At 43.5% G+C, this 14897-nt stretch overlaps 1 protein-coding gene across 1 annotated transcript in view; it reads left to right on the top strand.

Moving 5' to 3' along the window:
* GDI2 (GDP dissociation inhibitor 2) overlaps positions 1–14897 on the top strand; it is a 404570-nt gene that overhangs the window by 235645 nt on the left and 154028 nt on the right. Inside the window, exons 6-7 of the mRNA XM_069629650.1 lie at positions 3325–3456; positions 5584–5683. Coding sequence (XP_069485751.1) covers positions 3325–3456; positions 5584–5683 — 232 coding nt within the window. The remainder of the gene's footprint in view (positions 1–3324; positions 3457–5583; positions 5684–14897) is intronic.

The following is a 14897-nucleotide window of genomic DNA, read 5'->3' as shown; positions in this document are numbered from 1 at the left end:
CGATGGTCAGTGATTAACTTGATGATGCTTATTGGTGAATGTTGGGTAAGATTTTCACAGAACTGGTAAATCTTCCTGACCTGGGTCAACCCCAGAACTTTTTGCTTTACTAGTGGGATATTTTTCCTCAATATCTCAGTGAGTGGGAACCTTTTTCCACACTCATAGAATCTTTTACTCTTTTTATGGGTGTCATTTTTTTGATTCTCCATAGTGTCCTTTTAAAGTTATCCTCTTTAATAACTTATTGGCAATAAGTGTCCGTTGTTGCTGGGTTGCCCTAGGTTAGGGGCTCCCCTTTAACTTTCTTTTGCTAAACTTGAGAGAAATACAGTTCCCAAGAGTAGGAAGGATCTTTGGATCCCTTTTACATTTTGTTAGGTGACATCAGCAAACCCACCTTATGTGGCGTGCTGGGGAGGTACAATGTTTCCCCTTTCACGTTAAAACTGTAACATCTGTAACAGGGTCAAGCTTCCCTTCAATGGCTGGTGGCAGTGATACTTTGTATTAATTTGGTACACCTTTACTGCAGGCTGTGTTCACAGGTATAGTAAAGGCAACGAAGGGTGCTCATTTTACCAAAATGGTACCGGTCTTCTTTTTTCGCCATTTTAGTGTTTCTTGTCCTTTCTTGCTCCTACCCCTGACATCCAGGGTGGGAAATTCCTTTGTGTGATTTTTATCTTCGGTGGGAGTCCCATGGACTTCCCGCCCAGGCTCCAGTCTGTCTGTGAAGGCAGGAAGCGAGAGAGGAGTCCAAAACTCCACAGCCCTTTGTCTTGAACGCGGACACATCCTAGTGGGGGGCGTACTGTCCTGATTGGACAACCAGACAGCCCCTTCTTGTAAAACACAGGAGTTGTTGTAATTCCTGTTGAATACTGCGAAGCGGAAGAAAAGTCAAGCACTGGAACTGAAACCGAAGAGGATGAGGAAGGAAAAGCGACAGACGATTTCCAGCGACTGGAGAGCCTACTGTGTAACCTGAGCCTGTTTTAGCCCTTCCTTCCAATTGACCTGGGGGACTCAGAAAAAGATGAGCCTGACACAGAGCCTGGTGAGACCCACTAGACTCAGGAAGACCTGCATTTTGAGCCATCCCACGTGTTGCTGCGACCTTGCATTTCTGCAATACCCTAGGACCTCAATCCATTGTGCGGTGCACAGTCTTCCAAATTCCAAATCTCTCTGAAACGTCGTGGGCATCCTGGTGGATCTCCAGAGACCCGAATAGAGTCTGAAAAGTCCCCTCAACAAAGTGCTGGACTTTTGTAATGACCATTCACCCGCAATTTTCTGTCTTCTGTGCTCCTTGAAAAGGAGCCAAATCAGCAGAACCTCATTCATCCGCAAGGAAAACTTTGCCTAGAGCCGCCTTCATTGATCCTTCTGAGGGCTTGTTTTCAGTCACCACAACAAGAAATCAACTGACTGGGTATTTGGCTGCAGACCCTGAAGAAGTCCTGCTGCAAAATCTTGTTGTGTTGGCTTGGGCATGTACTTACCTTAAGTCTCTTAGGATTTGTGTGTAGCTGTGGGGTCTTTTCTGTGATGGGGAGGCCTCTCGGCCAGTGCACCCTGTCCCACTGCTAGAATCCTGCTAGGGTGTCTTCTGTGAAGTCCCTGGACCCTCTTCTAACTCAGAAGTTAAGTACTCACCTATTTGCCCAGTCTTCCTAAGGAACTCTGACTTTCGCTACTTAAGAACTTATCCTGACACTGCCTGTTGGACACAAGATTCCAGTGACCTCCCTTCTGCCACTGGGAGCACTCATGCTCCAAGAATAAGGGAAATACTTTTTAGGGATTGGGCCGTTTGCCTAGAAGAGAAAATGTGTTTAAAAGTTACTTACTTGTAAAGAGTTGGTTGGTAATTGTAATTCTAAGAGTGAACAGTTACAAAAGTTCGTACTTTGGATGTTTGATGCACTATTCTTAAAAGTATGGTTAACATATTTTCTTCCTTAGAAACAATTTTGCTATTCCAATAGAAAGTATACGTGAAGATATATTACTCTGCTGTGATTAGGTTGTGCCTCTTCCCAAAAGTAATGTGTTGGTTTCACTATATTATTCCTGCAGGGTAATTGTATGAGTGTCCTCCAACTGTTGGTATCGCCAGATTAATCCTGTTCGGATAATTGTATGAGTGTCCACCCAACTGGGTCTGTCTCCCCCTGACTTGCTGTTAGCCTGTCTAGAATAAGTCTGTATTATGCTGTTGCCTACCCAGAATAACTTTGAGTCATTCAGTAAAGTGTAACATTAGGACTTTCCCTATGCTATCTAACCCACAGTCTGTGGTTCTGATATTGAAAAAGTTGATGGATTTTACTTACCCTGTGTGCCATCCAAAAAGTAAGTAACAAGTTACTGCTTATCTCTATCTGTGTTTCAATGATTTCAAAAGCACCTGTAATTGAATATTACATCCTTAGGTTGTACTCACCTAGTATAACTGTGTTATCACAAAAGTAGTTATAGGTTTTTAGTGTACCTAGAATAAGTGTTCCACTATTCCCCCGAAGTATATTGTCCAGTTGACTGCATTACTGAATGTAATTGTGAAAGTAACCATTGGTTTTTACTCCCCAAGAATAGGTGTGACCTATACTGAATGGGTATGAGAAGGTTTTGACTTCCCTAGTACTACTGTCAGGGGTTTCAAATAAGGTTTATACTTTGGTCTGTGCACCTTCAAGTATAGTGTTTTTATGATTGCGATTTCATATAATGTGTTAGTACATATTTACCTCTAGATTTATCTGGGCCTACCTGTATTTAAATAAAACATTTGTTTTTACGTACATAGTGTTTGTGTTTCTTTGGACCATTTGTATTACAATTTCATTTGTACTGATTCTACAGCCCCCTTTCCCTCCTAAAATAAGTCTGGCTGCTCTGTCTACGCTAGCATGAACTCGGGTGGTACAGCCTTATATTAAGATTGGAGTCTTGTAGTGCCTCAGTTGAATGGTTTTACCAAGCCCTCAGTTGGACTTCCGAAAAACTATCCTAACAGTGAAGTAACGTGTTGTAACAGTCCTTAATCTTTAGTTATAAAATATACCATTATAAAAAAAAACATATTGAACACCACTGAATAAGTACAACCTGAAGCTTTATTGGGTCCTGCAATTTAATGCATGCATGCATGCAGTTTTTCATTCAACTACATTACGTGCTATGGATGGTGGTAGATGTATCTGGTTGTAGATTGAGATGACTTTCCTAGACTGTTTTAACGTTCTCTAATCTTGTTGTCAGTGTAACTTGTAGAGTTAACATGTTTTAAATTGTTGACCATTCTCTCTTCTCCAGCTACCTTGATCAACCTTGCCGTGAATCTATCAACAGAATTAAACTTTACAGTGATTCTCTGGCCAGATATGGAAAAAGCCCATACTTGTATCCACTCTACGGTCTAGGGGAGCTTCCACAGGGATTTGCAAGGTAATTCTGGTCTCTTGATTAATGTGTCAGCAGATTGATTGAAGCAGCCAACGCAGATTGATTGAAGCAGCCAACTTGTTACATTCCATGTGGTGACCTTTTTATGATATGATATGGCATTTGTAACGTGCCTATACACAAGTGTTTCAAGGCGCGACGAGGCAAGGGAGGGGGGAACAAAGGGAAGACAGACAACGATCCTACTAGGCCAGGTGTCATTCAGATCGCGCATGTGCAGGGGTAGAGGGGAAGGGAAAAGTGCAAGAGGAAAGGGTGGGGGGAAAGTGCAGTACAGGGATAGAAGAATGACAAGATAAATAATAAGGGCCAGCTGGTGGCAAGTGCAAGGTAAGTGCAGACAAGTGCTGGGAGGGGGAGGGGGAGGGGGCTGTAGGGATGCAGAGACAGACCTGCAGTGCAGGGGTTGCCAGGGAGGCAGTGCAAGGGGAGAGTGGCTGGGCCAAGGACCGAGATCGGTGAGAGTGGCCCAGTTGCAGAATCAGTGCAGTTTCAGTAGGAATTTAGCAGGGGAGAGGGGGAGAGAAAGCGGAAGCAAAGAGGAAGGTTTTGAGGTGCTTCCGGAACCGGAGATGGTTCTCCTCAAGTTTCAGGGATGCAGGAAGGCTGTTCCAGAGGGAGGTCCCTGCCGCAGAGAGAGATCTACCCCCAACTCGTTGCTTGGAGAAGCAGCTGACCCTGAGGGAGTTGGAGGCGGATGAGCGAAGAGCTTGAGAAGGAAGATATTTAGGGAGAGGGAGAGTTGAAGGTATTTTGGCCCCAGGCCCCAGAAGGCCTTGTGGACAATGCAGAGGGTTTTGAACTTAATCCTCGCAGCCACTGGGAGCCAGTGTAGCGATTTCAGTCCTGGAGAGATACCTCCATGGGCTTGAGGCCAAGGACAAGTCTCGCAGTCCTGTTCTGGATGAGTTGCAGAGGGCGGAGATTAGAGGCAGGCAGATTTACATAGAGGCTGTTACAGTAGTCCAGCTTGGAGAGAACCAGGGCTCTGGAGACAGTGAGCTTCTGGGGGAAGGAGAGGAAAGGAAGAATACCTCTGAGGAGGTGCAGCTGGTAGTGTGACTTCTTAGAGACATCGGATATGTGAGGAGAGAGTGTGGAGGCGAAGATGACCCCTAGGTTTTTTGCCTTGCAGGAAGAGGGCCAAGAGGCCGGCCAGAGAGCTGCAGGGAAGGAGGGAGTGGGTGTGCCGATGAGTAGAATCTCAGTCTTACTGGCATTAAGACAGAGGTCATTGGCGGCACACCATTCCTGGATAGCAGACACAGTCAGAGATGAGAGAAGGAGAGGAGGCCAAGGGTAGCCTGAAAATGAGCTGGGTATCATCCGCATAGCACTGAAAGTTGGGGCAGAGAGCGGTATGCGGTGGGCAAGGAGTGCCAGATAATTGACTAGTAGCAAGTCCCCTGATATGATTTACATGTTTTTGGTCAATTTACGTTCATTTGTCCTATTAGTGCCCCCACTTCTTCCCAAGCAAGGCTGAAATATCTACATGCTTATTGCTAACCTGCTTCTAATACTGTACTGCTCTACTGCACATTAGCATTATGGTTAGACTGTATCATTCGGACTGTGCACTTTAGAGGTGACTGGTCTAAAGTTTGGCCAAGTGTCCTAAATATATGCCTGTTAAGTCCTTTTTTTTTTTCTGAAATTTTCAGGACTAATCCTAATTTCTATATTGGTATTTTGTGAAGAGTGGTTGTAATGCTTTCATTTTTTTGTATGCATGCCACACCCACCATATCTTATAACCCTCTCTGTGGTCAGTTTGGTAGGGTTTTTGGGATAAATTCCCAATTGGTGGGATGTTGGAATTGGTCATTCACAGGTGGTTTTGTGTATCAAGCATTCAAGCAACACCGTATTGAAAGCGGCTTATAATATTGAAAAAGGCCTAATCCGAATGTTGTGGATATTTGAATTATTGCTTTTATGTAAGGATGCTGAATATTCCTCCTGAAACCTTGCTCATCTACAGTTCACCAGTAAACGCAGTACGTCTGGAAATCGTTATTGACAATCTAGTGTCTGCGTTTAGTAATTCCCAAATAGTAAAACCCACACTTGTTAATTTCAGTTAAATAAAATAATTTTGTTTTTTAGGTTAAGCGCAATTTATGGGGGCACGTACATGCTGAACAAACCGATTGAGGAGATAGTTCTCGAAAAAGGAAAAGTGATTGGTGTGAAATCTGAAGGAGAGGTATGTGTTTTATTTATATTCTTTGTGCATGCGATAAATAAGTGGGATAACATTTTTTAAACAATGGTGTTCCTTTCTTTGCACTCAAGCAATCTAGAAAGAACTAGGTCCAGGATTCTGATTCGTTCCCATACTTTTGCTCCTCACTGATAAGCTATTGCTGCAGTAAAAGAGGACTGTACAGGAGCACTCTGTCAAACATAGTAACCAGCATGCATTTGAAATCCTCTTTAATCTAATGGCAAAGCAGGGTTTCATCAAAATTGAAAAAACAAAGAAGTGATGGTTGGAAGGTTTAGACTGAATCTTAACCACTGGCATTGCTCGGGCAACCCTCCAGACCACCGTTCTTCGCCTGCCAAGCCATTACAGAAGGGGAAAGACCATATGCAAATCAGGCTTGGCCCCACCCCAAAAGGGGCAGTCCAGCCCGAACTGCTAGGTCACATCCCTTCTGCACGAGACCACAAGCATCCCCAAACATGTTTCGCCCTTGTTGGGGCTCATCAAAATTGTACACCAGAACTCGGACTTTGGCAGAGCAGTCAGGCTTAACTCGATGAAGTCACAAAGGCAGTCAGTGAAATATAGGCTGATCCAGATGGCTCGCTACACAAAAAAGGAGCCAACAGCTGGCAGGGAACAGTTGCATGAAGTGAACAACTGTGGGAGGTGGCATAGGTGAAAGGCAGAGGGTCTCGCAACTCTAAAGGATGACTGCAGCTTCCTATCTCGAGGTGGATGATCAGAGGTCTTCTGGAAAAATTACTGCAACACTGCCCTGGAACTACTCCAGAACGGAATATCGAGGACATCGGCTGCAAGATTAGGACAGCCAAGTAAGGGACAACCAGCAGAGAAAACCACAGCCAGAGTAACATTCCTTCATATTCTATGGACCCCAAAATCTTTTTCTTTTACAACTTGTTCTGACTTTTTACAGAGAACTTCCCTGGACTTTTTGCTAATTTGTTATTGGGAAACTGACTAGTCATTCAGACAGTCAGTACTGGGAAACGTTTTACCTTTTGTCTTTTACATGTTACCTGTTTGGGTAACGTTTTCATATTGCACACTGCATCTTTCAATTGATACTTTTCTATCACCCTAGACTTTCAACAAAGGGATTTTTGGTTACTTTTAAATGTGCCTAAAGACAAACAGGTGGCAGCAGTTACATTTTTGATTGTAGTCAGTGGGCATAGCTTCTATTTGGATTGTTTTATTTGCAATGCGTCTTCAAGACGAGCGTCTTTAATGCTTGGGTAGAAGTGGGGTGGAAACCCAATAATAAAGTCCTCTGTGTCAGGCATACAATATAACTGGACAAAAAAGGACCAAAGCCATCTAGCCTTTGGTGTGGGCTGCACACCCTAACATCCATTATGTGGTTCAGTAGAGAGTATAGTACAGTTGTATTGCTGGATCTCTTATAAGAGCTTCATATCGTTTTTAGAAAGTAATGCTCTTCAGCCTCTTGTTCACCAAAGGATGGCTTTAGGTTTATTTATCATGAAATAAGTGCAGATGTATCAATCGCAGACGCATTTCGGACTATCCAAAGTCCTTCAGGGCGCAATACAGTCATCTTATCGATCATAACAAAGGTCAGTACGTCAAATCAAAGTTCATAAGATTGTACGAAGGTCATCAAATTATTACGATATCCCCCAATCCCATCCACCGGGGAAACAAGTGAATCAGATGACCATAAAAAGCCATATGTCGATCGAATAAGCAGATAGTTGGTAAATTACAAGTTTGAGTGATCAACCCATATCAAAATCGTGGTCATCACAATAATCCATGGTAAAAATGAAATACATTCATGATCAGAGCATCATTAAATTATGTGCATTTGGCCACAAGACCTACAAACACATACCAACACAGAGACAGCGTAGAGAAAACACATGAGAGATAATATTGTTTAGCACCAATTGTCAACAGAGCAGTAAATGTTCTAATCTTATTTCTTAAATTCAACTGATGTGTGCATGCAGACTGTTAGGCAAAATTGTATGCAGTACCCTGTGGGAGATTGCACCTGCCTTGTCCTCTTGGCAATAGTTAACCCAACCTTTGGTATAAGCATGTACTACACAAGTTGGTGACTGAGCAGCCAGGCTTATCTCAAGAGGGGTCCATGTGAGCTGTAAGGGTATAACACTTTCACAGTGACAGTTATCCAAATAAACACTTACATTCAAGTTTTCGTGATTAAACAATTATTAATGTATTTAACAGTCCGTTATAGAAGCCTTCTTCAGAAGGGAGCAAAACATGTATCACTTAAAAATAGACTTCAAAACACGCTTAGTTTCTCTAATCAGATGATACCCATTGGGGATGGCACACAGACACTTCATGCACCCCCAGATGACTTAAATAGCTAGGACACTGTGGACATTGATTTATCACTGGTATGTTTAGAGCAATACTGAGTTTGGTGCAAAAGATTAGATATGGGAATAAAACAAAGGTTAACAAATAATTAATAAACTGGTTAGTACTTTTTGAACCCTCCAATGCAAAGTAAATTTGCCTCTTCCTGGAGGAAAGGCAAAAGCACAAAGCAAGAGGTAAGTGTCTCTCAGGGAGCCAGGACAGCCAATGTTAGTTGAGCGAAGTCTAGGGGAGCGCAAGATCTTTTTGTAGGTAAGTAAGAGTCTTGCACTTTTTTTCAGAAAGGTTTGTAGAAATAAAATCATTTGAAGGGCCACAAGCTGGGAAGCTTGTGTGGGGCAAATCTGCAAGCAACTCTGCAATGCCAACCAAGACATGTCTCAACTGAGAATTAGCAAGGCTACACAACACGCAGTAAGTCCTCTTAGGTTTACAGTGCCTTTGGTTAGAAGAAAACGGGATCCAGCTGCACTTGTGTTCCTGTGTAGGTCTGCAGATTCAGTGTTTGTGTCTCAGTCGTGGGGACAAAAGGGAGGACGTCTGGGGACTCCTACACTACGAATGGAAGGTCAGCGGCAGAAATGGGCAAACTTCAGATCAGCGGCACTTCGTGGTTTCAGCTCCTTGCGACTAGCAAATAGCACCACCGCGGTCTCTCGGTTACCTTCTTGGACTTTCCTTGCATCTGGGGTCCAGCACTTTGAGGTGGCTCAGGCTTGGTCAGTGTTAGGCAAAGTTAGTATGCAGTACCCTTTGGGACCACTACACACAACTATGACTACAGGTGTAAGCAAAATCAACCTTTGGTATAAGTCTGCACTACAGTTTTTGGTAGTGGAGCTGAGCAGCCAGGCTTATCTCAAAAGGGAATGTGAATGTGAGCTGTAATGATGTTACACAGTGGTCTACAATCACAGGTGTTCAAATAAACTATAACACTCAAGGTTTCATTATTAAAAACTTATTAATTTATTTCCTCAGTTATTAAACATTCATAATGAGGAGGCAATATAATCACACACAAATATACTTCAGTACTGTATACTCTAAGTTTCTGAGGCATTCAGAATACTTTGAAGGAGGAGCAAAAAGGCATAGGTTATCAGAACATATAAAGAATACAGTTATTTCTTAGATGGTGCAGATATTGAGTTCACCAGAAGAATCAATTCATTAGGCTAGGCCAAAGTCAATGGGCTAAAGCCTTGGATAGGATAAAGCAGTTCTGGTATATCAAAGGAAAAGTGTCTGCAAACGTTCTCAGGAATAGTTTGTAAAAAGAAGAATCATATGTTGGGGTCACAAGCTGATTAGGCCTGTGAGTTGGGAAACGTTTCTAGCGCTTTCACTGTGAGAGGTAAGTACTCTGTCCGGTTTTACAGTACATTTACAAATGAAGAAAGATGCAGCTGGTGACCTCTCTTCCTGGCAGTTCCTGCAGATCTCACTGTTCCTGGGTCTCAGTCGTGGGGATAAGAGGGAGGACGTTGGGGGACTCTTGCACTGGGACTGGTCAAAAATCTGGCTGTAGCTGTAATCAAGCACACAAGCTGGTGTCCGTCTCCCTGGTTATTCTGTTTCCTGCAGCACTCTGTGGAAAATACAACCAGCTCCGAGAATGGTATGCAGATGGCTTAGTGTCGAGTTAATTGGTCCCACCAACTCATAGGAGAAGGGAGAAGTCATCCTTGCTGTAAAGGATTCCAACTGGGCGTCACACACCGGACCATGACCTTCGCCCTTAGCCTTTGATGTAATGAGCAATGAGAATGCTTTTTCTTGATTTTCTACAAATTCGAATTGAGTTGATACGAACCAGTCTCACAATGGACCATGAACCAGGCAAGTGGGTGCTAACACGTTATTTATTTACTTTAATTTCAAAGATCATCACACCATTTTTATATTGGGCAGCATTCACCAATGGGGTGATAATTACAATGAAACCCACTGAACTACACTTGGGTAACCTTCTACAAGAACATATCCAAAGCACAAATGAATAGGAGCACTTTTTCAATTAGGAGAGATGGCACCAGAGTTAAGGTTTCCCCCTGCAATGTTCCCTCAAACCCCAATTAATCGAATTCTGATTGGATAGAAAGAAGCAGCAATGAATCAGGAATATGAGGCAGAAAACAATCAAAATCCGACCTTCCTTCACAAAATGAGAGGATTTTAACACTCTTTGGGATGGCATAAATTGACACTCAGAATTTGACAAATAATGATGTGTGGTTAAATAATACATATGTTTTATCACAGTATCGGGGATGTAATATCACTAGCAACTATAAGGTAAGGTGTCCAAAAGGTATACAGTTCAAAAAGCAACTTGAAATGAAAACGCAGTGCAGCCACATTCGCACGTTGAAAAGTAGAAATTTTCTCTTTCAGTTTTAAATGTCAAAAAACGTTTTTTTTGTTTTGTTTTTTAAATCGTGTGAGTGCTTTATTGGTTACTACAATCAGGTCATAAACATAACTGCTACAATGTGGTTAGGTTACAAGGAACCAATTTTGAGCCTTAATTCAAATATCTGGACCAACAGAATAAATATGAATTCAAGAATAAGGCACTGTAGTAAATGGAAAAGAAAAAAAGAACAAAGGGTGAAATACACAGAATCAGAATGCGGTTTTTAGGCTGGGTGATAGATGCACATCACAAGGACACCTTCGACGTGAAAGAGTGACTATAGCTGAAGAATTGGATGAGATTTTCAAGGTGGAATGAGGTTCAGCTTAGGTAAAAGAAAGCAGTTAATAAGAGAAAATCGGTTTTAAAAAGGAAAGGCAAGTTTTACTTGACCTAAATTATCTAGACTATATTGTTAAAGAAAGACACGTTACGTTCTAAGATTGATTTGCAACGTCAACTTTTTCACCCCGCATCCAGCTTTATGTGGGGATTATTCCGAATATGACCAAGGATTTATGATCTATGCAAGACAGAAATTAATAGAAAAGTGGCGCTAACGCTTGGAGATCAATGACAAGATGCACAGCAAATTCTAACAGTTTTAACAAGGAATCAAGAGTATGGATAGGATTATTTAAAGAGTGGAACAAAGAATCAAGATGGGGTAGGCTATGTGTGTCTATGGGATGGGGAAATGCTCAAATCCGCACTGCAGTTTGGGGATTTGGACAGTCACCGGTTCGGGACTCAAAAGCTCGGGTCACGGGATAGCATCAGACACTCCTAACTGCAAGCAGCTGGGCAAGTCTGGTCACTAGATGGCAAAGGTACAGTGGGCATGCAGGTAGTGAGCAAAAGGCCGGTCTGGTCACAGGATGCTCCCCAAGGGTACTACAGCTTTTCCCCTTTGCTATTGGGATTTTTGTGTGGTTTTAATTGGCCCTGCTTGGTTAGGGTCAGTTATGCTTTGGCTTAGCAGTAGAGTCTGGAATCTTGCAAAGGTGGATCTGGAATGTCTGGATACACAGGCACTGGAAATTCAGCAGAGTGTGTCCTGTCCGTGTTAGCTCCCACCCTTTATATAAAAGCGGGTGACCTCACCGGGTATTTTGTTCTAGCAGAAGTAAGCTAGACCTAGCTCCAAGAACCGGATATGTCAGCCTAAGTTGAGACTCGGTTTATGAGATTGTATTTTATGATGTTAAAAGCCATCCCACAGTCCTTTTTGCCAAAAATCAATCTCCATAAATTACACATTTGTACAGTTGTGGCACTTTAACAAATTACATAGGCATATTACATATTTCACAGTGCATGGCAGTCCAATTCTCACGTTTGTAGGACTTTGTTTAGTCCGTCTAATACATTTTTTGGCCTTTTCCGTGAGAAATGTCATACCTAAAATTTTAGAACTAAAATTTTATAACTTTATACATGTGTACATATTATCATAATGCATGTTAATCTTGAATTTCCAAGTGGCACCTTATACACTTTCCTCAGAATATCCAATTATCTGCCATTTCTGTCCCCTATATGCCACTGAAGGCTACCACGTCTTGAATTACAGCCATCAAAATTGCATCTAGATTTGTCCATTTGTGGAGATAAGTCTCAAAGTTTTATTAATGAACTGGTCTTTAGAGCCAAATGGGTAGCCTTTGTCCTCCACTGGGACCATTTTTTTTCTTCAGGCTACCGCCAAATGTCTGTTCAGTTCAGGGCTGCCCTGGAGTTTCCCCAGCTTGAGTGACTGGTGGTTGTCACTTCCAGTGTCGCACGTAGATGTCCCAGATCTATTGGTTTGTTTGTTTATTTTATTTATATAGTGCGCCTGACCCAGAGGTATCGGGGCACTTGCGGAAGCCCAGACAGAAGTCTGACGAGTGTGAGATATTTGTTTCTCTTGGTCCATTCAAAGTTTTCATGGGTGGCAGTTAAAAGGTAGGTGTCCCAGAATCTACAGCGGCTTCTTTTTGGGGGCGGGGGGCCTCTCCTGTTAGCAGCTCCGCCCCAGCAGAAAACCTGTTTGGCCAGTTCCCCACTGCAGCCATTGCCTTTACTTATTTATTTGATTTCTTTGAATCAGAATCATTTCTGTTGAAACAAAACATCTCTCTAGGTTTTCACACAACACCCCCCTGACATTCCTAGGCAAGGAAAGGGCTTTATTCAGCATTGTACTTTTAAAACGGGCATTTTTCTTGGTTTGCAAAAATACATTTTGAATAAGGCTCTCTTCTGCTGGAGCACAATCTGAATATGGATGGGCACGGCAGGGCCTCACTGATAAAAGCAGAGTAATGTAGAACCGATGAAAAGAGCATCAAAGCGGCATCATTTTAAATGTAAACCATTTCACTTTTTCAATGGGAAACTTTGGGCTAGCACCAAAGCAGCGCTGCTTTTTCACTCTGCTTTTATAGTACACACCAGAACACCCCCTGGCAGCCTTTCTTGGTGTGTTCTGTTCCAACTTGCCCAATGGTGCTTGGCAAAACAGTGCAGCCACCCTCTTGTAGCTGCAGTACGCAGTTCTGATGCGAGGCAGTGGTGCTCAAAGGAGCCAGCTGTCATGACCACTGTTAGGGGTCACAAGCTATGCCACAAGCAGGCTCCCACCAGAACCACAAGGGCCTTAAAACTTCTGCAAAAAGGCTCCTGGAGCCAGTCCTGGCGCCTTTGGCACCAGGCTTATATGTGGTAAGGAGAGACTTATCAAGCTTGCTTTAATTTATGTACATGGGTCTTTAAATCCAACATTGAAGCAACCACATGGCTCAGTTCTTATGCACCAAGCCATGCAGTCTAGTGTTTTGGGTCTGGCCGGGCCTGAAACTATTTTTACCTGGTACTACTTTACATGGGCTATATAAACCACACCCGGACTGCAGAACACGCTTTGCGTTATTCTACAACTAGCAGCATGACCCTCACCGTGTCCAGCTCCTGCTCTTCAGCATCTTCCAGTAATCCTGTAAGGGCAAGAACAAGATTACTTGTCTTAACTGAGAATACTCCATCCTACGCTCAGCATCTCAACCGGGCCGCAACCTGTGGAAACCGAGAGAAGAAACAACCTCACCTGTGAGTACTAGCTTGAGGAATTCCAGCTTCCCGCGGCCACAGCTCCCGTTCGAACATCGCGACCTGCAAAGCAAGAAAGGGAAAAACAATTAGAACGTGCGAGCTTCCAAAACATCGAATTCCATCGCACTATTCAGCGCTTCCATCCAGAACTCCACGGCAATACCCTGCAAGAGAAAAGAAGAAATATTAAGGTTAGCTTTTAATATTTAACGTCTGCATAGCGCTTAACTTACCTTAACGGATCCCTGGGGTCAGTTCATCAAGCTCTCGTCCACTCATAGCACCGCAGCACCCTGTGAGGAGAAGAGAACACAGGTTAGCTTCAAAAGACAATAAAGAACACCGCGCTTCGCGCTTTCCCTTACCTTAGAACGTGCTTCTTCATCCAGCATGACCGCATCAAACCTTCGCACATGAAAAGAAGATAAAGACATTAAGGGGCTTTCCACTACAAAAAAGAACTAAGACTTACAATTAACAAACCTACCTGCCTACCAGCAGTCAGGGTCACAGCAGGCCTGGACCCGACGAAAGGCGCACTGCACCAGTGAAGCAACTCGGGCAGATCGCCAACAAACGGCAAGCGCCACTGCACCAGACGCAGGATGGATAGCTCACCCTACAAACAATTAAGGTGAGAACGACTCAGTGGGAGAGGGATTGGTCCGAGGCAGGTGTGAGATTCACCCATTAGAGACAGTTATCTCAAATCCTTCCTTCTGTGATTGCAGATTTGTTATTCCACGCTGGGCAACTACATATCCAGGGTTCCAGATACCAGAGCCTTCCAGACGCCCCCAGGGATATCAGGTGAGCGTTACGCCAGCACGGCCATTTTGCTGTTAACTGCTGAGATGCAGCTTGGTTATGGATGGAAATTCTGATGAGGGGGTCAATGTATCCCACATTGCAGGGCTTCTCTGTCGAGATGAACATAGCGATTCGGACCTGCAGCAGGATTTCACCAGGCAAACCAACGGTCCAGGAGTTGCAACAGCCTTCCTCTTCAAGCTCCTATTTGGTTCTTTCGTTCAGTGGTCGACACTGCCTTCCAAGCCAAGAGACTCGCCTTTTATTCTCTCCCATTCATTCCAGTCTAGCTGTCGCTCACCCAGCAGGGTGGCTGTCCTTGCCGGACTGTCAGCCAGCCAATCGCACCAGAGTGCATTTGGGTCTCCTAGGAGACTAATATTTCAAAAACGGTAGCAGGCGCTCCTCTCCAGAAAGAACATGGCATGATAACCTGTTCTGAGATGAGTTTGAAGCACACGCTTTTTGCTCACTGTACCTTTGACA

The sequence above is a fragment of the Ambystoma mexicanum genome, chromosome 12, assembly GCF_040938575.1.
Source record: "Ambystoma mexicanum isolate Mex_15411 chromosome 12, UKY_AmexF1_1, whole genome shotgun sequence".
Lineage (NCBI taxonomy): Eukaryota > Metazoa > Chordata > Amphibia > Caudata > Ambystomatidae > Ambystoma > Ambystoma mexicanum.
This window is presented reverse-complemented; position numbering and strand designations above follow the sequence as displayed.